This window comes from Muscardinus avellanarius (genome assembly GCF_963383645.1).
Source record: "Muscardinus avellanarius genome assembly, chromosome: 21".
Taxonomy (NCBI): Eukaryota; Metazoa; Chordata; class Mammalia; order Rodentia; family Gliridae; genus Muscardinus; species Muscardinus avellanarius.
Window position 1 is genome coordinate 11463770 of NC_137807.1, and position 21608 is coordinate 11485377.

General features: G+C 48.1%; 1 protein-coding gene across 1 annotated transcript in view; it reads right to left on the reverse strand.

The window, feature by feature from the left end:
* KSR2 (kinase suppressor of ras 2) overlaps positions 1–21608 on the reverse strand; it is a gene marked incomplete at both ends in the record, with an annotated part of 432583 nt that overhangs the window by 14606 nt on the left and 396369 nt on the right. The window contains 2 exons of the mRNA XM_080717771.1: positions 103–236; positions 1561–1657. Of these exons, the coding sequence (XP_080573897.1) occupies positions 103–236; positions 1561–1657 (231 nt within the window). The remainder of the gene's footprint in view (positions 1–102; positions 237–1560; positions 1658–21608) is intronic.

Below are 21608 nucleotides of genomic sequence, written 5' to 3' on the forward strand. Positions count from 1 at the left end.
GGCCCAGCATGAGCCCAGGCCACTGAAGCCATGTGGGCTGCATCCCTGCCCTCTGCTGGTCACCCGTCAAGTGTTCCCCTCGGCCCTCCGGCCACCGCTTACCGGCCAGCCTGCAGCACCCCGGAAATGCTGAAGAGCCCAAAGTCTGTGATGACCACCTTGCCATTGTCGTAGAAGACGTTCTTTGACTTGAGGTCCTTGTGCAGGATGCCCTTGGCGTGCAGGTAGCCCATCCCCTAGAAGAAGTGATGGCACAGAGTCGCCTGAGAAGCCCTAGCGCCCGCCACCACCCGGCCTGCTGGGTGCACCTTGTCTCCCTCACAGACCTGCTTCCCTCGTGAGACCCCACTCCACACTGGCAGAGCCCGGGGTCGACCCAAGGGCCTGGAAGTGGGCCGGGAGAAGGCCGGGCCTGAAGGAACAGGCAGGGCCCCAAGTCACCAGCCACCACCCCTAGATAATGCCAAGCCACCTCCAGTTAGCTGATCTGCTTTCTGAAGATGAAACGAAGGGAAAAGTCCCCAGAAAGTAAAAGAGAAAAAAAAAGAAAAACACCCCAAACATCTGGGACAGATGTGGGATGAGGTCCCTGGAGAAAAAAATTCCATTGGCCATCTCCCCCATTTCCAGACTCACTCCGTCTATGCAGCTGAGGACCCTTAGCGGCTCTCCCAATAACCATCACTGGGAGACGTTTCCTCACCTGACAATTGACAACGTGAAGTCTAGCTCAAGGGTGAACATCTAGAGATGTTTTTAAATTTTTTTTTGTTTTGTTTTTGTGAGCAGTCACATCTTTAATTTCTCAAATACAGCCGACTCATAATGTGCCCGCCGCAAACCCAGGATGTTCCTGTCTGTTTTAATCTGAAGTGGCACCCAACAATCTGAAGCTTCCCCAGCCATGGGGGAGACAGCTGGCTTGTACTTGTGGGAATTGAAGGACTCAGAGATACTGGGTCCTAACCAAGGAACTGGCCAACTCACAAGCCTTTGAAAATCTCCAAGCATCATGGTAACGCTGGACCAAATGGAACCCAAATGTTGCTAGAACATTCCTAACGGTGTAGCTCAGCAAAATCTCTATTCCTCATGATATATCTCAGCAAAATCTCTGTGTTCTCACAACCTGGTATTTTTCAGTTCAAGCCTAATTTATTTAACCTTCCTTCCTTCCTGTCTTCCTTCCTGTCTTCCTTCCTGTCTTCCTTCCTTCCTTTTTCCTTCCTCCTTCCATACTGGGAGTTAAACCCAGAGATATCCTATCTCCAAGCTGAACCCCCATAACTTTTTATTATTTTTTTAAACAGGTTCTCACTAGGTTGCTGAGTCTTGCTAAGTTGCCAAGGCTGGCCTTGAACCTGTGATCCTCCTGTCCTAGGCTCTCAAGTACTGGGATAACAGGCATAGGTCACCTCACCTAGCTCAGATCAAGTTTAATGTCTCTGAAGTCCTGACTGGTGGTCTTAACCCAGACGGTGAGTCTCAAGATCCCTGTGGGCCTTCTCAAGGGGCCAGGTGTCTCTGAGTCCAGGGAGGGGAGCCCAGAGCCTACAGTACCTTTACAATTTCCTGGGCGATCTGCCTGGTTTTGTTGACGTCCAAGACAATCTTGGCGTCCCTCACCACAGAATAGAGTGTCCGTCCCTTGCAGAGGCTGCAAAACAAAAAGATAATTTATTGGGCTTAGCAGCAGTTGTTAAGAAGAGAGTGCCCCACACATGTATTAGGAGTCACAGATAATCACACAGACGCGTCGCTCTCATACCTAGGAGATAATGAATAAACCTGGGATGAAATATCAGACCTGGATCTGGGCTTAAGATTTGGGGGCGTTAGTTCTCATAGATTCTCCCAAAATTTCATCAACTTTCTGGCCTGTAGGGACACCTGCAGCCTCTAGCCCAGGGCCAGATATGGGCTTGCCACACCTCGCCTAGCCCAGGATCTCACGGTGAGCAGAAGCCACCAACGTCTGGGTCTCCAGACTCTACTCAGTTCTCTGCCGGCCACTCGCACCAGCTGTCGGCACCCGCTGGAAGTTGCCGGTGTTCTGACAGACTAGAAAGCAGGACAGATGCGTGCTGGATAGGATCAGCAAGTGAACCATTCAATCCTTCAGGCGGGTGTGGGTGTGTGTGTGTGTGTAAACACCGATGACACTACTCTGAACCAGATGCCTGTTTGGAGAGAGGGGTTTCAAATGATTTGAAGCCTCATTGAGTTCATTTCGAGCACCAGTGGTTTCAGAAGACTGACAGGAAGAAAAAGGATATTATGCAGAGAAAGAAACACTTTTGCATTAGCCGCCCGTGTGCCTCCCCATCCGTCCTGTTCCTCCACAGCGAGCCCGATTCCCCATGCAGAGAGAGGGTGGAGAGTGATTTGTAGATCCACAGAGGCACTCCCAGCCCCTAGTCCCGGGACCGGATCGTTGTAGCCAAGGTTCAGTGAAAGAAGGAGATCTTGTTGGCCATGGATCTATGTCTGAATAGTAGTTTGAGGTTTTTTGTGTTTTTTTTTGGTGGTGCTGGGGATTGAATCCAGGGGCATTCTATCTCCAAGCGACACCTCTAGCCCTATTTTTTATTCTTTAGTTTGAAACAGGGTCTCACTGAGTTCCAAAGGGCCTCACTAAATAGCTGAGGCTGTCCGTGAACAGAAATCCTCCTGTCTCAGCCTTCCAAATGCTGGGATGACAAGCGTGCACCACCATGCCCAGCAAGTATTTTTCTTTTAATCTACAACTTTACTACTGAAATACTCTGGGCACTGTATTCATGCATTTCATATTTATTGAGCCCTGGTGCCTATTTAACTTTGCTGGAATCGATTTTCCTACAACCAAACTCTGGCATTCGGGGGAGATTGCAGATCAAATTCCAACACTACTTTGTACATGCTGTGTGTCTTCGACTGGCTTGTTTAACTTCTTTGGACCTTAAGTTTCTTCATCTATCAAAAGAAACTAATGATATTGTTGTGGGGGTGAAACGTCCCTGTAAGGTACCTCCCCTAGCAAGGTGTGGTGAGGTGTCTCCTTTCATGAAGGGCAAGGTCAAATCCTGCCCCATCCTCCCTAGCTCATCACGTAGATCTGTCTGTGGAAAGAGGAAGCCCTAGCTCTCCTCAAGTGACTTGTTAATTACTTTGAGCTAGGTTGATTTACATTGGAATAGCTGCCTGTTTTTAGGCAGAAACCAAGTCCTTTCTTTACCCATGTCTGCCGTCATTCTGACAACTATTTTGAAATATACCAATTATTTTCTTTTGAAATATATTAATAATCAGAGCTTTCCCAAATCTTCCTAGGTCATTCCCAATACTGGTACAGATACTGCCTTAGTCAACATTCTTACTGATATAATCCAAAATGATTGATCACACAAATTAGAGGAAGGGTGATTTAGTTGCTCACAAATTTTTGGAGATTTTTGGTTCAGTCCATGTGAGGCCAAGGTTTCAGGCTCAGGGCATGGTAGCAGGAAGGAGAGAGAGAGAAAGGGAGAGAGGGGGAGAGAGAGAGAGAGAGAGAGAGAGAGAGAGAGAGAGAGAGAGGAGAGAGGAGAGAGGAGAGAGGAGAGAGGAGAGAGGAGAGAGGAGAGAGGAGAGAGGAGAGAAAGAGAGGAGAGGCAGAGAGAGAAAAAGAGAGAAGAGAGGAGAGGCAGAAAGAAAGAGACGGCGAGAAAGAGGCAGAAAGAGACAGAGACACAGGACAGAGACAGAGACAGAGGACAGAGACGGAGAGGTAGAGCACTGTTCTGCTCTCATATTTTGGAGGCAGGCAGCAGAGAGAGCAGGCAAGCAAACAAGGGAATTCACAGGCACAAGCATCACCCTAAGGCCACACCCCCAGGACGCAGCTTCTGCGGCCCCACCCCACCTGCCTAGGTGACCGCCTAGTAAACCCATTATCTACTGATGAGATTACAACCCCCACGACTTAACTATATCAGCTCTGAGCTCCTCAGGGTAAGGTCCATATCTGACCATAACACTTCCTTTGTAGTTTAGTATGAGGACTGAGTGAGATAGCCTTCATTCAGTGAGAAGGGCAGCACCCTGGTTGGGCACAGAGGGGTCTAGAGTCAGACTGTAAGTTTAGGATCCTCATCTTTTATCTACTGGCTCTGTGACCCTCAGGTAGGTAAGTTAACCTCTCTGAGTGTTGATGTCATTATCTGAAAAACAGGGCCAATGGTTTCTGTCTCACAGGGTTGTTAGGAGGATCTCCTGAAATCAGGTGTGTAAAAGTGTAAACATCTCTCCAGGCCCCGTGCAGTGGTAAGTTCTCAATTACTGCGAGAGGCAGTAATTGATCAATAACATGGTGAACAGGCACACACACTCATGTGCAAATATACAAATTATATATTTATACACATTTCACATTTGTCTACTTACCTACCTACCTACCTGTCCCTCTCTCTATTCACCCATCCAAAGTACTACCTGTAGAGCCTGGGATCTTTGACTAAGATCCATTTCTTCACCTGCTTAAGATGTAAGTGGCTGATTCACTCAGGGGGAGTCTGATCCACCTGTCCAAGGTCACCCCTAAGCCAGCGGAGGTGGCCGAGGACTCAAGGCTGTCCCCCGGGCTGTGGGAGGAAGTGTATTTGCTGAGGCTGATGGGAGGTGGTGGGGGAGGGACAGGCTGAGCAGCCAATTAAGCCCTAGTGACATTTAAATACTGGAGATGGCTGGGAGTGGGTGGATTCCCTCCCCTGGATACTTTGTTCTCGAACAGCCACCTACACTCATTACAGGCCAGAGTGCCAGATAATCACTGTGGGCTCCAGGATTCCTCAGGGTGACACAGGGAAGTTACCAGCTTCGAGGCCCAACCAGGGTCCTGAGCTCCCTTTTCAGAAGCATTTCTCAAAGTCTTCCCTTCCTTCCATCCCCTCCCGGTAGCTTCTGGGACTGCTGGACATCTGGGCACGGACGGCTGGTAAGCTGGTTCGCCTACCTCCTGGCATTGGTAACTAATAGATAAACCGTAGCCCGCAATTTTTCCCCCTAAAGTTTGTACCTAGAGACATGAATATTTGTATGCACGTCAAGATGTGGGATAGAGTGAGCGAACATGATAATAGCAACAAATGCACAATAGACCCAGGCTGGACAAACCTGCAACAGACTGAGTAACTGTGATAATCCTCTGCAAATTCCTCTGCTGAAATCCTCACCTCCAGAGAGGTGGTATCAGGAGGCGGGGCCATGGGAGATGACTAGGGCTTGAGTGTAGGTCATGAATGGGATTAGCGTCCTTATAAAAGGGGCTTCAGAGAGCTCCGTCATTCTCTTTTCCATCACCAAGGGAAGATGGTGCTGTGGATTGAGCCCAGGGATATTCTACCTCCAACCTACACCTCCAGCCCTCTAGGTTTTTTATTTTTTATTTTTTATTATTTTGTATTTTTTTTTTTAAGGTCTGAGGATGGAACCCAGGGGCATTTGACCTCCAAGCTACACCCCCTGCCCTATTTTTATTCTTTATTTTGAAACAGGGTCTCACTGAGTTGCGGAGGGCCTCACTAAGTAGCTGAGGCTGTCCGTGAACCGTGATCCTCAGGTCTCAGTCTCCCGAATGCTGGGATTACACGCGTGCGCCACGACGCCCGGCTTAGATTTTTTAATTTTTGAAACAAGGTCTCACTAGATTGCTGAGAGTCCGGCTAGTTGCTTAGTCTGGTCTTGAACCTGTGATCCTCCTGTCTCAGCCTCCCACATACTGAGATTACAGGTGTGTGCCACCATGCCCGGCTTGGTCTGCAGCTTTTAGAGTCCTCAGCTGAGCCAGATCATGCTGGCACCCTGTCTCAGAGAGCCGGCCTCCACAACTGTGAGAAATACAAGCTAAGACATAACACAAATGTTCATCAACAGCGAAATGGGTAAATTGTGATACATCCGTATCACAAAATACGTTCATGCTGCACTGTATAAAAATAAACTCTTGCTAACCACAAAACGGGCATGAGGCTCATAAACACAGCGCTGAAGTCAGATGTACGCACCACTGAAAGAGCCCACTTATATGAAGTACGGGGCAGAGAAAACGTAGCCATAAGTTGACAGCTAGCACCATGGTGACCTGTGTGTATGTGTGCATATACACGTGTGAGTAAGTGTGCATGTGTGTGCGTGTGGCAGCAGAAGACTGGAAGGGCCCCAGGGGGATGGGACAGGCAACGCTCTGTGTTTCAATCTAGGTGCTGGTTGCACAGCCAGGCACCGGATAGGAATCCGGCAGGCTGTGCTCCTATGGCTGGGGCCTTGCAAGCAAGTTACCTTTCAAAGAAAGTCCACTTTAACAGAACCACCCAGGGAAGGATGAAGAATTGACAGGTGGTGTTGAAGTCTGCGGCGGTAGCTAAACCGGCACTGGACACCCAAGGTTTCAATTTCTAAATTCCTTACAGAGTTTTAGTGGGCATTTTCTCGAGAAATGTTGAGGCTCTGAGCCTGGCTGTGTCTGGTTTATTGGGGGCTGAGGTGGATACAGGTGCAAAGCGAAGGTTGATCCCCAAAAAAGTATAGGTTGGGGTCCAGCGTGACTGAGGTTAGGAGGGTCCAGACCAGTAAAGTCCAGTGTGAGTGGCAGCTGCTCGGAGCATCTGAGCATCGGGGCATCAGAGCATCTGAGCATCAGAGCATCTGAGCATCGGAGCACCTGAGCATCAGAGCATCTGAGCATCGGAGCACCTGAGCATCAGAGCATCTGAGCATTGGGGCATCGGAGCATCTGAGGATCTGAGCATGGCATTTCTCATGGCTGCTGGTGGGGTTTGATTAGCTACACTCAGGGCGGGAGGAAGAGAGTGAAGCCTTCCTGAGCCCGTACCTCTGTTAACCTCTGTAGGTCCTCCCAAACACTCTTCAAGGTCTCTATTTTATTTTCTATTTTACTTTATTCATCTACTTATTTACTTTTTGCCTTACTGGGGATTGACTCCAGGGCTTCACACGTGCTAGGCCAGCGCTTTACCACAGAGCTACGTCCCCAGGGCCAACACCTGTGGAATTTTACAGGCGAGGGTGTGGAGACCTAGACAGGGAAGGACCAGCTCCCGCACACGGCCGCGACGTCCACACGCTCCCGACTTCTCATCCTCTACCATGGGGGAGCATACTTTGGGGACACGATTCACAGCCACTAGGAAGCAGTCCAGCTGAGTGGTCAGAAGGGCCATAACTGAGCGCCATCCCAGCCGATACTCGGTACTTGCTGAATGGCTTTGGGAAGTGGCTTCCACCTAGGTTTTCTCATCCGTAAATGGGGATGACGGAAGCAACCCCGCGAGCCGACGCACACTGCGAGCTTTCTGCATGCGAGGCCCCGTCTCGTATTGTAATATGAATATACTGATAGTAAAACTTTGACACATTCATAATACATCAGTATCCATGTAAAGTATATTATTGCATTCAAAAATTTATTAGTTAGAGTGAATATATCATGATTAGTGCATGCCTGTAATCCCAGTACTTGGGAGGCTGAGAAAGGAGGATCACAGGTTCGCAGCAACTTAGTGAGACACCGTTTCAAAATGAAAAATAAAATACGGCTGGGGCATAGCTCAAAGGTAGAATGCTTCTGGGTTCCATCCCTAGTACCACCACCACCAAAAAAAAAAAAAAAAAAAGAAAGAAGAAAGAACAAAAGAGAGAAAGAAAGAAAGGAAAGGAAGGAAGGACGGAAGGAAGGACGGAAGGAAGGAGAGAGAATGCTCCAGAGGGTTTATCTCTGTGGGTCTCCGATATGGCCGGCTCACTCCGCCATATCAGTGGTCAGGACAGAAATCTGAAGACCTGTGATGGCTGCTCCCTTCTCTTCTCCGAACCCCTCTCACTAGCGGGCAGGAGGACCGGGAGTGAGCAGGAGGAGGGACTGTCTGGGGGCAGCTGCCTCTGAAAACGGACACACCGGCTCCCCACCTGGCCCCACCACTCCAAGGCCCTGTGGCCTCAGCGACCCACTGAGTCTTGGTGGGCATGGTCTCTAAACCTGGAACTTTGAGCGTGGGCAGCTAGATAGACAGCAGCATCCAGGGATGTCTGTGCCGAACTAACCCTCAACCTGGCGGATGTTTACCATCCGTGGCCAAAGGGAGTCAGGAGATGACAGGAATTATCCAGGTGGTCCCCAAGGGGGGAGATGGATGAAAGAGAGAGAGAGAGGGAGAGAGGGAGAAGGAGAGAGAGAGAGAGAGAGAGAGAGAGAGAGAGAAACACGCTGAGTACAGATGAGGAGGCCCAAGTGGTGCAGAGGCCACCAGTCAAGCACTGCAGGTGGCTGGCCTCTAGAAGCCAGACACAGCACTATAGAATACATTTTTATTATTTCGAGTCTCAGGTATGTGGTCATTTGTGACAGCCACTGTAGGGGACATAGATGCACTGTGCAGTAAGTACTGGCTCCTAGGTGGCTGAGTGGCTGTGTGGCTAACATCACCATGCAAAGGCAGGACTTGGCCCAGCATCCGGACCGCACCTGCGCCCCCTGCACACTGGCTCAGATGACCACCACTAAAACCATCACTAGTGTTAGTGCTGAGGATACTTTTTCCCTTCCTGGGTGAATACACCTTCTTCTGCTTCACTGTCTCTCTGGCTCCCCCAATTCACTCTCCGTCCAGTGCTCTGAGAGATGGCTGCAGATTGAAAGCTGTTGAGGTCCCTCCATGGCCACCCACTGCTCCCTGCTGGACACCCCCACTCATCCAGAGCCCAGCGCTCCCACCTTGTAAATCCTCTCCTTTGTTCACAGAGTCTCAGCTGCTTACCCCCGGGCCGTGGCCTCTGCCATTTACTGAGCCTGCCCCACTCCCCCACTGGCCTCAATATCTCCCGTCTCCCTGACTGGATCAGCCTCCCGGTAGACCTCTGGAAGCATGGTGGACTCCACCTTTGTGACACCTGGCCTGGTTGCGATTATACACATGTTGGATGGTCTTTGATTATCAACTGTCTCCCCTGCAGACTCTGTTTGCTGCTTTGCCCCGGCATACCAACAGGGGCCAAACATATGGAGGGATAGACAGTGCTCTAGACCACTTCACGCAGCCTCCCATTCCTGGTTGAAAACTTAACTCCCAAATTCATATGTTAATGGTCTTTGAAGATGGGGCATTTGGGATGGAATTAAGACTGGATGCAGCCGTGAGGGTGGCCTCATAAGAGGAGGAAGGGAGTCTGTGCCTCCACAGGCTGCCCTCCGCCACATTATGACAAAGCATGAAGGCCCTCACCAGAAGCAGCACCCTGCTTGTGGACTCCCAGCCCCAGAACCATGGGCCACATACGCTGTTATCCTTATATGTTCCCTGATCTCAGGTATTTTGTGATAGCAACAGAAAACACACTAAGACACCTCCTCCCCAGTCCTCCAAGGAGTGAGACCCCTATCAGAGCGTCATAATCAGTAAAACAAAGTCAACTGCTTGGGAGTTTGTGTCTTCACTTTTCTTTGTTTATTGTTTGTACTCTTATTTTCAGAGTTCTAAAGGGCTCTAGTTAAGGGCAACAAATAAGATTGGGGTACTGGTTTTGCAGACACGCTGGGTCTCCCTCCCTCCCTCCCTCCCTTCCTTTCTTCTTTTCTTTCTATCTTTTGTGTGGTACTGGGGATTCAACCTTCGAGCTATACTCTCAGCCCTATTTTACTTTCTTTTTATTTGAAACAGGGTCTTGCTAAGTTGCTGACAGCTTTGCTAAATTGTTGAGGCTGGCTGCACATCTGCAATCCTCCTGTCTCAGCCTCCCAAGTCTTGGGATCACAGGCTCACACCATGACACCTGGCTGGTCTGAGCTTTAAATGTCCCTACACAGGGCACCTGAGGCTCTCTTTGCCACAGTCTTCACTGGTCTGTAATGACCCCCATGTGATCTGCTTTCTGCATTCGCATTGCTTACCTAGACCCCAGAGGAGTTGATGGAGGACACCAGGCATGAGAATCCCCTGCCAAGCCGGGCGTGGTGGCGCACGCTTGTAATCCCCGCGCTTGGGAGGCAGAGACAGGAGGATCACGCAGGTTCGAAGCCAGCTGCACGCACTGGCTTAGGAGACCCTGTTTCCAAATAAAAATGTAAAAATAGGTCTGGGGAGTATAGCCCGGAGGTAGTACCACCAAAAAAAAAAAAAAAAAAAAAAAAGAATCCCCTGCCAAACTCCTTAAGACAAAGACGACTGGCCCTGCCCCCAGAGTTTCTGATTCAGGGTGTCTGTTCTCCAACAAGTTTCCAGGTGATCCTGAGGCTGAGGGTCCAGGGAGTTCACTTTGAGAATTACTTCTCAAGGTCACTCATTTTATTGAGGCCCAGAGATAATCAGGAAAGTTAAAATCCATTCAGTGAATACCAATGTGGACCGGTTAAACAGCCTCAGTACAGAAGATACGGGTAACAGCCTCAGGTACAGAAGATACGGAATGCAAGACGGACCTGGTCCTTCATCCCGCGGGACTGACTTCTCCAGGGGAGAAAAAAAAAAAAAACAATAAACAAGCATGCAAGCAAATGAAGGAGAGTACAGAGAAGGACAGGTACTGAGAAAAGAATAAATGAGTTGCTGGAAAGAGAGTAGATGGACTGGGGCTTGAAGAGGGTGGTCAGGGGGGGCTTCTCAGGGGAGGTAAATGGAGATCACCCAGCCATGTGAAAATATGGGGGAGAGAATTCCAGCTAAGGTTCTAAACCAGTGCAAAGGCCCCGCGGTAGAAAGAAACGTGGTGGGCCTGGGTAACGAGCCCAGGCCATCCGGCTGGACTCCAAAGAGCTCCCCCCAGCGGCTGTCCTCCTCAAGAACCCTCCAGCTAACAGACCTAGTAGGTGGAGACAGTCCCAGGCTCCAAATGATTTGCGCTCCGGAGGCATTGGTTGTTATTTTAAAAACGCTGGGGCTGTCAGAAGGAATTACAGCCCCTTCCGCTGCTCACTCGGTTCTAAGCACGCCCTCCCCACCTCTGGAAACTCAAATTCCACTTAATTGTCCCACGCTTTTACCCCCCTTTACCCCCCGGGGAAATAAATCATATTCCAAGCGACAAGTTACGCACTCCATCAAATTCCACCCGCAGGCAATCTCCAACTTCCAAGTCGTTTACGAAAACCTAACACCGGAGATATTAAACCTTGGGACTCTGGGGCTTTCTAATAAAAAAATGCCAGGTTAGCTTCTTATAAAAATGGGAAATGCCAGAGAGCAACTGAGAAATGCCAGCTGCCCGCCACCTGCTTAACCCGACGCGTGCCCAGAAAATGAAGAGTTATGGAGTTCCATTAAGCACAGGGTGGGCTGGGGATGGCGGGTGTTCTCGCCTGACAAGGATGACGGTGGTCCAGTAGACTTTAGAACGTGCAAAACTGGGCCCTGGATGCTCACAGGGAGCAGGGCTCAGCCTCTGCTAATGCGCCCGGCTCCTCCTCTAACCTCGGTATTGAGGAAAGTGCAGAACAGGGGGTAGAGGAAGCAGATTCCCTCTTGGGCTCAACTGTGTCTTTCTTCCCATGGCTGGGCCTCATTTTGCCAAGTCAAGAGCCCAGAAGTTGGCTGCTCTGGGCCCTATGAGGATGGAGACCTGGGGTTCTGGCCAAGGCACCTCTGATTGTGACTCTGTGCTGCCAGACACATCGGCCCACTCTGGTCTGCGCTGTATAGGGAGAGAGCACTCTGAGCCCTCAGGCAGCCATCTGGGGAGGCGTGGGCCTCCTGCGCATGACAGGAAGAGCAGGAAGAGATGTAGGAAAATAGCATCCTAGCATTCTGTGGCCTCTCATGGCACCCTGTGGTCCAGCCACGGTCCAGGATGTTGTCCAAAGGCATCCTGGACACGCTCTTTCTTGATCCTGCATTTTATTTTCTCATTTTATTTTTGCACTAGAGGTTGAATCCAGAGGCATTTTACCTCTGAGCTACACCCTCAGTGTTTTTTCTTTCTTTTTTTTGTTTTATTTATTTATTTACTTATATATTTATTTATTTTGTGGTACTGGGGTTCCTGGAAGCCCTTCTACCTCCGGGCTACACTCCCAGACCTATTTTATACTTTTTTTTTTGAAACAGGGTCTCTTAAGCCAGCATGGCTGACTCTGCCTCCCAAGCGCGGGGATTAGAAGCGGGGATTAGAAGCATGCGCCACCACGCCCGGCATCGGCATCACTCTTTATTCAGTGCGCCACCACGCCCGGCTCTTTTTGTGTTTTAAAACAGGGTTTGCTTGGTTGCTGAGAGTCTTACTACATTGCTGAGGCTGGCCTTGAACTTGTGATCCTCCTGTCTCAGCCCCACTATGCCTGTCTCCATGGTAATTATTCTAGATCCACCTACATGTGCTGCAGCAACAACCTTAGACTTCGCAGACTCCAGAACAGTGAGCCCAATACACTTCTATCCTGTATAAACTGCCCGGTCTGCGGTATTCAGATACAGCAACAGAAAACGGACTAAGATGAGTGGTAACAAAACCAACCCCCCAAAAAACTCCACTATTGCCTCCTGTTGTTACCAGGCAGGAAGCTAAAATCTCTAGCCCCAAATAAATGCAAAAATAAACAGAATGGGAATAAACACTTTAAAAACCAAAGCAAAATCCTGGTTTGGCACTGTGGCCTGTCAAAGGCTCTAAGACGGAGGGCTCTTGATTAGACAAAACAGTTAAGCTTAGTAAATAAAGGCCGGGAAGGAGTAAAAAACTAGCCCCGAACGGGGACGTTTTCCTGAACGCCACAATGGTGCACACAGGTGCTGAGACAGAAGGGCTGATTCCTTGCTCAGATGAGCTGATATTCTCATGGGGGAGACAAGCAGTAAGCAAACAAAATAACTAAGTTATAGTTACAGCCAAAGAGAAGTACACATGGAGTGCTTCCATTCACAGGGTCCTCGGGGTCGACAGCTCAGGAAGGATAGCAGGGGCCCCTGCTCACCACATTATGTCCCCAAGGTGACAACTTCTAACTTCTAGCCAAGTACTCCTCCGCAGATCCCTCTGCAAAGGGCAGCCTCATCCTCTTTAGGATGATGGCCAACTCCCAAGGGCCCTCCGGGTACCAGGGATGTGGCATCATCACATTTACTCTGGGTACCAGGGATGTGGCATCATCACATTTACTCCGGGTACCAGGGATGTGGCAAAGGCATCATCACATTTACTGCCCTTCCCGACCCTCTAATGCAGATACTTAGGATGATTACTGCCACTCTACAGACCAGGAAACTCAGGCACGAGGTCGACCTGGCTAGCCGCACGTAATTCAGAATCACAGGCGCCTGAGACTAACCCGGGCGGGTTTCCTGAAATCTTTGGAAGTCACAGTACTCTGTAAACTGTGAAATGGGGGAGCCTGAACCGAATCCACACTTCAAGTAGCTCGGTCCTGCTGTAGACGCTCCCTGACTGTTGTTACCTGAGGGCAGGAAACAGTTTTGCCTATTCTGTCTTTTGGACAACCATTCGTATCGTCTTTAGACCCGGTTTTAATACCTATGCCTTGGCACGTCTTGGAGATTAAATGAGATTAAGTGCTAGTTTCCCTTTACAGAGCTTTCTCTGAGAAGGCACTGGACCGAGAATTCACCCCATCCTTCCAGGGGCAGGAGATGTTATTTACAAATGAGGAGATTTAACTGCAGAAAGTTGAAAACTTTACCCAGGGTCCCACAGCGACTGGACAGCAGGATTGGAATCTGAGTCCAGAATTTGAATCTTGACGTCTTTTCTGGGTTACATAATGTTTGCAGGAAAAGGTGAGGGAGCAGACAGGCTGACCCCGGCTCAGAGAGTCCAGCCTCAGAAACCCGCTTGTCCATTGAGCCTGGCTGAGACCACTCCCACCCAACTCTTGGCGTTTCCTTCCGCCCTCCAAATTCCAGGTCAGCCCATGTTGACCCCCATCATCCTTTTGGGAACCCCCAGTTCCACCCAGAGTTGAGCCAAGCAGGCTGAAGGTGGCTGGACCATGGCGTCTCCAGAGTTGCACGGGGCATCCTTGACTTCGCTGGTCAAGATGAGCCAGGAGCTGACCTTGGAATGGCTGAAGGGGTGAGCTGAGGACAGGATGGCTCCTACCACCTGTTCTTTGGGCTTAAGTGTCACATGTCCACCATTAGCTGGGGAAGGCAGTATTTAATTCCAAGGCGGGTCTTTACCTGTTGTCCTAGGACATGAACTAGACCGCGAGCCAACCAAAGCAATAATGGTGTTGTCAGCCAGGTACACACAGGACAAGGAGACCAAAGAGGCTGCCGGCCACACTGCTTTCCAGGGCAGCGTAGGCTCTTGTTGCTGGCTGACTAGAAGCACATTTATTTTTCAGCTGAGGAGTAAACGGAATTACTGTCTTCTCTCTCTTTTTTTTTTTAAATGTATACTTCTGTCACCTAATTTATATGCATTAAAAACCCGAGGGGAGGATAGATCCCAGGGTTTAGTAGCGTGCTCTCGCTCTCTCGGCCCTGGGATTTGGAGCTTTATACTTTTTTCTGCTTATCTCTCCTTTCTAATTTTTCTCCCCATAAACATGTGCTACTTTTGTAAATTGAGAAAAGAGGAAGAAAGATGAGAAAAAAAACACCTCTGAGTCAGACCAAAGTGAAACCAGACGCATAATGTGGATTCTACAGGCAGTTTGGAAAATATTGAGCCGGCGTGAAGTGGAGATCAAAGTACAGGGCACCGCGCCCCGGCTCCGCGGAGCACCGGCCTGGCGGGTACCGGAGCCGCGCTCGGCCCTTCTGTCGGCTGCTCAGGGTTCGGCACATTCGGCCGTGAGGCAAACACCTGGTGCTTCCTGGGAAGCCAAACAGGGTTCTCTTCCAGAAAGTCCAATCGAATGAGGAAGACAGGTTACTATTAGGTTTTTAAACTGAACTGTGTGGTGGGCAGAGGACAAAGGGGCAGGCAGAGGAGTGTCCTTTCTGCCCACAAGCCCTAGAGTCCAAAAAGACAAAGGGGGACACAGAAGGGGGGGTGAGCTGGGCGGGACATGGCTCACCTTGGGACGGGGCTGGGCCAACCCTAGACTGATTTGGGATGAGAAGGAGGAGGAGGAGGAAGAGAAGGAGGAAGAAGAGGAGGAGGAAGAGAAGGAGGAGGAAGAGGAGAAGGAGGAAGAGGAGAAGGAGGAAGAGGAGGAGGAAGAGGAAGAGAAGGAGGAGGAGGAAGAGGAGAAGGAGAAGGAGGAAGAGAAGGAGGAGGAGGAAGAGGAGGAGAAAGAGGAGGAGGAAGATGAGGAGGAGGAAGAGGAGGAGGAAGAGGAGGAGGAGGAAGAGGAGGAAGAAGAGGAGGAGGAAGAGGAGGAAGAAGAGGAGGAGGAGGAAGAGGAGGAGAAAGAGGAGGAGGAAGAGGAGGAAGGGGAGGAGGAAGAGGAGGAGGAGGAAGAGGAGGAGGAAGAGGAGGAGGAAGAGGAGGAGGAGAAAGAGGAGGAGGAGGAGGAAGAGGAGGAAGAGGAGGAAGAGGAGGAGAAGGAGGAGGAGGGACAGGAGGAGAGAAGAGGAGGAAGAAAAAGAGGAGGAGGAAGAGGAGGAGGAAGAGGAGGAAGGGGAGGTTATTGGAGCTATGCCCTCACAGGGGATTGTAAGAAGTCTTACACACTTTTGCAAATTAGTAGAACTGCTATGGAGATCACTATGGAGGTTCCTCAGAAGACTAGGCATGTGAGCACCTATGAACCAGCCGTGCCACGCCTTGGTATCTTTCCAAAAAGAATTAGAGTCAGAATACAATAGCGATCCATGCATATCCGTGTTTATAGCAACAATTCACAACGGCCAAGTTATGGAACTAACTCAATTGGCCATCAACAGATGAACGGATGATGGAAGTGTGATCTATACACACAACAGAACTTAACTCGGCCATAAAGAAGAACGAAATCATGTCATTTGCAAGGAAATGGATGGAACTACAGAATATTAGGCTAAGTGACTCGGAAAGTCAGGGGTCGAATGTTTTCTCGTTTGTGGAAGCAGGAGAGAAAATAAGAAATAAAAGAGACTTCATTTAGAGAATTGAGGAGAGAGACCGATAGACTAGCAGAAAGGGACAGGAGGAGGGAGCCGGGAGGGGAAGAGGAGGAGTCACGAACGAAGCCCTCAAACGATGCTGCGCCCACGGATGAAGGTGTTAATACCAACCACACAGTTGGGCGCAGGGCCGGTGGGACCTGAAGGGAAACCCCTAAGACCTGAGTACAAGCTTCTTTCTACGACTTTGAACCTCACCCTGATGCCAGTACACCAATAAAAGTGTAACAAAGGGGGCAGTGGATTGTGAGACCTGGCCAGTGTCCGTCTTTCTGTCTTTATCCTTGCTGTATTTGTAAGTCCTTTCTCTGCCACGTGCTGCAGCCATGGCCCACCCGCTGTCCCCCCCCCCCCCCCCGCAGAGACCCGAACCAATGGGCCACTTGATTTTGGACTTGAACTTCTAGAACCAGGGGCCCAAATAGACATCTCTCTCTCTTTCCCTCCCTCCCTCCCTCCCTCTCCCTCCCTCTGTCTCTCTCCCTCTCTCCCTCTGTCTCTCTCCCTCCCTCCCTCCCTCCCCTCTCTCCCTCCCTCCCTCTCCCTCCCTCCCTCCCTTTCTTTCTCTCTCTTTCTCCCTCTCTCTCTCCCTCCCTCACCCTCCCTCTGTCTCTCTCCCTCCCTCCCCCTCTCTCCCTCCCTCCCTCCCTTTCTCTCTCTCTCCCTCTCTCTCTCTCCCTCCCTCCCTCTCTCTCTCCCTTTCTCTCTCTCTCCCTCCCTCCCCCTCTCTCCCTTTCTCTCTCTCCCTCCCTCCCTCCCTCCCTCCCTTTCTCTCTCTCCCTCCCTCCCTCCCTCCCTCCCTTTCTCTCTCTCTCCCTCCCTCCCTCACTCTCCCTCTGTCTCTCCCTCTCTCCCTCCCTCCCTCCCTCCCTCACCTTCCCTCCCTCTCTCTCCCTCTCTCCCTCTGTCTCTCCCTCCCTCCCTCCCTCCCTTTCTCTCTCCCTCCCTCCCTCACCCTCCCTCTTTCTCTCTCTCTCTCTCTCTCTCTCTCTCTCTCTCTCTCTCTCTGTTCATAAGTAGTAAGTGCTGGGCATTTCATTCCGATGTTGTAAGCTGATGATTACACTGATGAAGACTTACACTTACAAACACGTGTGCAGAGTGCTGTGGATTCACTCTACACCATGGCTCTGTAGGCATGTGTTTTGCGACCGCAGTCAAGAAGCACAACCATCAAGCCAACCACAGAACCAGCCCTCATCCACCAGAGAGCACGCTGCCAGCATTTACCCTGGCCTTTGACATGCTTTAATAAGGAAATCAATTCTTCATCTGAAAACCGAAGGTTTCAGGGTGTTAAGGGCTGGGGGGAAGTTGGGGGATGGGTGGGAATGAAAATAGTCACTAATGGGTAGAAAGGTATTTATTTATTTATTTTTGTAATGGGGATTGAAATCAGGTGAAATCAGGGGCATTCTACCTCTGAGCTATACACCCATCCCTGCTTTTTTTTTTATTTTGAAAGAGGGCTTTGTTAAGTTGCTGAGGCTGGCCTTGAACCCCTGATCCTTCCGTCTCAGTCTCCCAAGTACTAGGATTACAAGTGTGTACCACCACCACCCACAAAAACTTTTGTTAAATGATAAATGCTCTAAAAGTAGAATGTGGAGCCGCGTGTGGTGGCGCAGGCTTGTAATCCCGGCATTTGGGAGAGGCTGAGACAGGAGGATTCGGGTTCTTAGAAGCCTCACCTACTCACTGAGGCTCTTTGCAACTCAGAGAGACCCTGTTTCAAAATAAATAATAAAGTCCACAAAAATTCCAGCTCACTTCGTCCAGTTGTCTTTGCTTAGAAGCCCTGAGCTGCAGAGTAGGAGGGGGGGAGGGAGAGACTGATATCAAGGATTTGTCAATCAAGAAAGGAATTTTCAGCTCGGTTTCCACAATCTATGCCTCTGCCTGCCCTACAGAAAATAATATTTAGGTTCTTTCCCTCGAAATGTTGCAAATGAAAACAGAAAGGCCTAGGGGATTTAGGGAGGGCAGGGTGGACACAGGGAGGAAAATGAAATACCATTTTATTACCCCAAGAAGAAGGAGAAAAATCGAGAGCCAGGGGTGTGTGTGTGCAGGGAAGAATCGTTCCATTTAGAAGGAGAAATAGGAAGGAGAATGACGAGGAGGGAGGGCTTATTAGGGGAGGCCGCAGTCACCGTAAATTAGGGGCTTGGGATTTAGAGTCAGAAAGAACCAGACGTCAGACCCAGTCTAGCTACTCTTTTAGCTACTTGGAAAGCTGTTAAAAATAAATTCAGGTGGACGCGACTGAATCTTTCCTTTAGGTCTGGGAGGTAAAAATTAGAAAACTCTTGCTTGGAAGAGACAACAGCACTGTTCACCCAATCCTGCTCCAAATGGTTGTCCTGTAAGCACACTAGAGACTGTTCCTCCCCGGCTCCTTGTCTCTTTGAAGTTGTACAGCAGCACGTGACTGGCTCTGGCCAATGAAAAGTGAGACCTGGTACTTCAGGCTGGAGTACTTTGAAACCCGTTTCTAAATCTCCAGTCTATCTCTCTCTCCTTATGCTATCCTGACCAAGGAGGTGCCAGACTGATGCCTAGAGCCATGAGGTTGAAATATCTCTCTCTCTAATCCCCGATCAAACTGCATGGAGAGAGCTGCCCTGGAGGATTGCCCAAACTATAGCTGACTTTATGTCAGTGAGAAATAAACTCTGTGAGTAAGGCCAAGAGATATTAGGCTTGTTTGTTACTGTAGCAAAGGCCTATCCTATCCTGACTAAAAAAAAAAAAAAAAAAAGAAAAAAAGGAAAGAGATTGGAGCATCGAAAATATTTCAGTATTGGCTATTGTCATTGACTGGGGGATCCCCAAATATAAAATGTGTAAGGTCATGAGAAGAAAATTGGGAAAGGAATGATATTGAGATAAAATAAGATACGGTGGTTAGGATCAAAGTTCTACACCAAACATCACTAGAGGGGCCAAATTGTCTGGGATGGTCATTTTATTTTCCTTGGGGGTTGAAGAAATGTGGTTCTGTTCCAAATGATCACAGGCATCTCCGTTTGTACATAACCAGGCAGCACAGAGATTTTTTTAAAGAGCCACAGGCAAACGGGAATCTATGCTTGGTGAGATTCAATTTTATGTTTTGTTAATAGCTTTCTCCTGCTTCTCACAGACAGAAAGCATGTCACCCCAGGGATGTGACCTCAGCTCTCAATCATTTAAAAAACAGAAAATAAATGTCCAGAGAGATTAAAAACACGAATTCCATGCCCCACAAGGCCATCATGTGACACAGTTGCATCTCCATAGGAAAGAGGGAAACTCCATGTAATCCCATTACAGATATTTCCATTAGCCGCGAGCTGCACCTTTGCAATCTGTTTCAATTCAAAGTCCTGTCATCCCCCAAAACCCAATTTAGAAGGCGCGGGAACAAAATGTAAGTTTGTGCCAATTTCTTCGAGGTGGGTAAAAATCTTCACTCGAGTTCATTTGGGGTTCTTTTATCCCTAAGCTCTTAACTCTAGGGTACTGAGGGAATTTTCCAGCGCTCGCCTGGGCAATCTTGCCTTCCCAGGCCTTCTTAAATCCTACAGACACTCTAACTTCTATCTGTGAAGCTTTAAGGGTGATACAGGGATGCTAGGTGAAGCCCGGCCACCTCAGCACCTCAGTACCCAAGGTCCATGGGCTCTGCGTGCTCTGTGGAGGCTGGCAGCACCCTGCGGCCAGGGTTTGTGCATACGGTAGGACTGGCCAGACTCTTGACTCTACATCGTGAGATCACAGTCATGATGTCATACTAGTGTCGATGACAGTAAAGGGAACTGCTGTCATTTCAGCCATACTGCAGGTGGGTGGGTGGGTGCAGCTGCTCTAAGGACAGTGGAGACATGGGGTCCCAGGGCTTAGTCAGCACCTGGTGGGTGCTGCCCCTCCCCTGAGACCAGGCTCTGCTTCCACATCCTTGAGGTTTTTATCACATCAGCCCAGCCTGTGCTTCTGTGACTTATACCCTCAGGATTCTGGGCAAGTTCCAGAATTTCCTTAGTCCCTGATCTGCAAAATGTTAAGAAATTATCACAATCAGGAGTGCCAGGAGCCTTCAGGAGCATGAAGTATATGTGTACCTAATGTTAGTTACATAGCATACTTGGATATGTGACTTTATGTAACATATTTATATCTGCATCTGTTTACGTAACAGTCTGTCTTTCTGTCTATCTATCTATCTATCTATCATCTATCTACATTTATCTATTTATTTATTTATCTATTTATCTATCTATTTATTTATCTATTTATCTATCTATTTATCTATTTATTAACATTTATCTATTTATTTATTTATCTATTTATTTATCTATTTATTTATTTATTTATCTATCTATTTATTAACATTTATCTATTTACTTATTTATCTATTTATTAACATTTATCTATTTATTTATCTATCTATTTATTTATCTATTTATCTATCTATTTATTAACATTTATCTATTTATTTTTATCTATCTATCTATCTATTTATTAACATTTATCTATTTATTTATCTATTTATTTATCTATCATCTATCTACATTTATCTATTTATTTATTTATCTATCTATTTATCTATTTATTTATTTATCTATTTATCTACTTATTAACATTTATCTATCTATTTATTTATCTATTTATTTAACATTTATCTATTTATTTATCTATCATCTATCTACATTTATCTATTTATTTATTTATCTATCTATTTATTTATTTATCTATCTATTTATTTATTTATCTATCTATTTATTAACATTTATCTATCTATTTATTTATTTATTTATCTATCTATTTATTAACATTTATCTATTTATCTATCATCTATCTACATTTATCATCTATCTACATTAGTATATCTCCCCACTCAGTAACAAAGTCTATGTCGGGCTCAACACTATCTACTAATTGTTATGAGTCCACCATGAGGATCAAGATGTCTCTCAGTTGGTATGGGCTGTTCCAACCCAACTGAACGACGGTCATCCCTCCTGTATCCACAGAACTCCTGCAGTTCCAAGACCTCCTGCAGCTAGGAAACTCCACGGAGGCTAAAGTCCCTTGTGGTGCAGTGTTTGCGTATAAGCCACATGCACCCGCCTGCACACTTTAAATCACCTCTAGAGTACTTAGAATGATACAATGGCAATGCTGATATGTCAGTAGTTATTATACTATTTTGTTTAGAGAATAATAATAAGAAAAAAAAATCTGTACATGTCCAGTATAAATACAACCATGCAGACCCAACCAATAGCACACAAATGAGATGTGAAATGAAATATGTCCCAACAAAGAGCGCTGGAGGAGGCTGAGGAGGCTCCTGCAGGGTGCCTGCGCGTTACTGCATTTGAGTGGACTCGGGTGGCAAATTCAAGTTTTTCTCTTTGGAATTTTCTGGAATTTTTTTTTTGCCTACCTACTTTTGATCTGTGGCTCGTTGACTCTGCAGATGTGGAATTTGGTTTAACAGCTCTTCTGTTGCCTGGACCAAGAACATCCATTCTCTATTTCTTCTGTCTTCCAAAATGTCCCATTCTTTGACAGCCAACCCATCAATTGCAC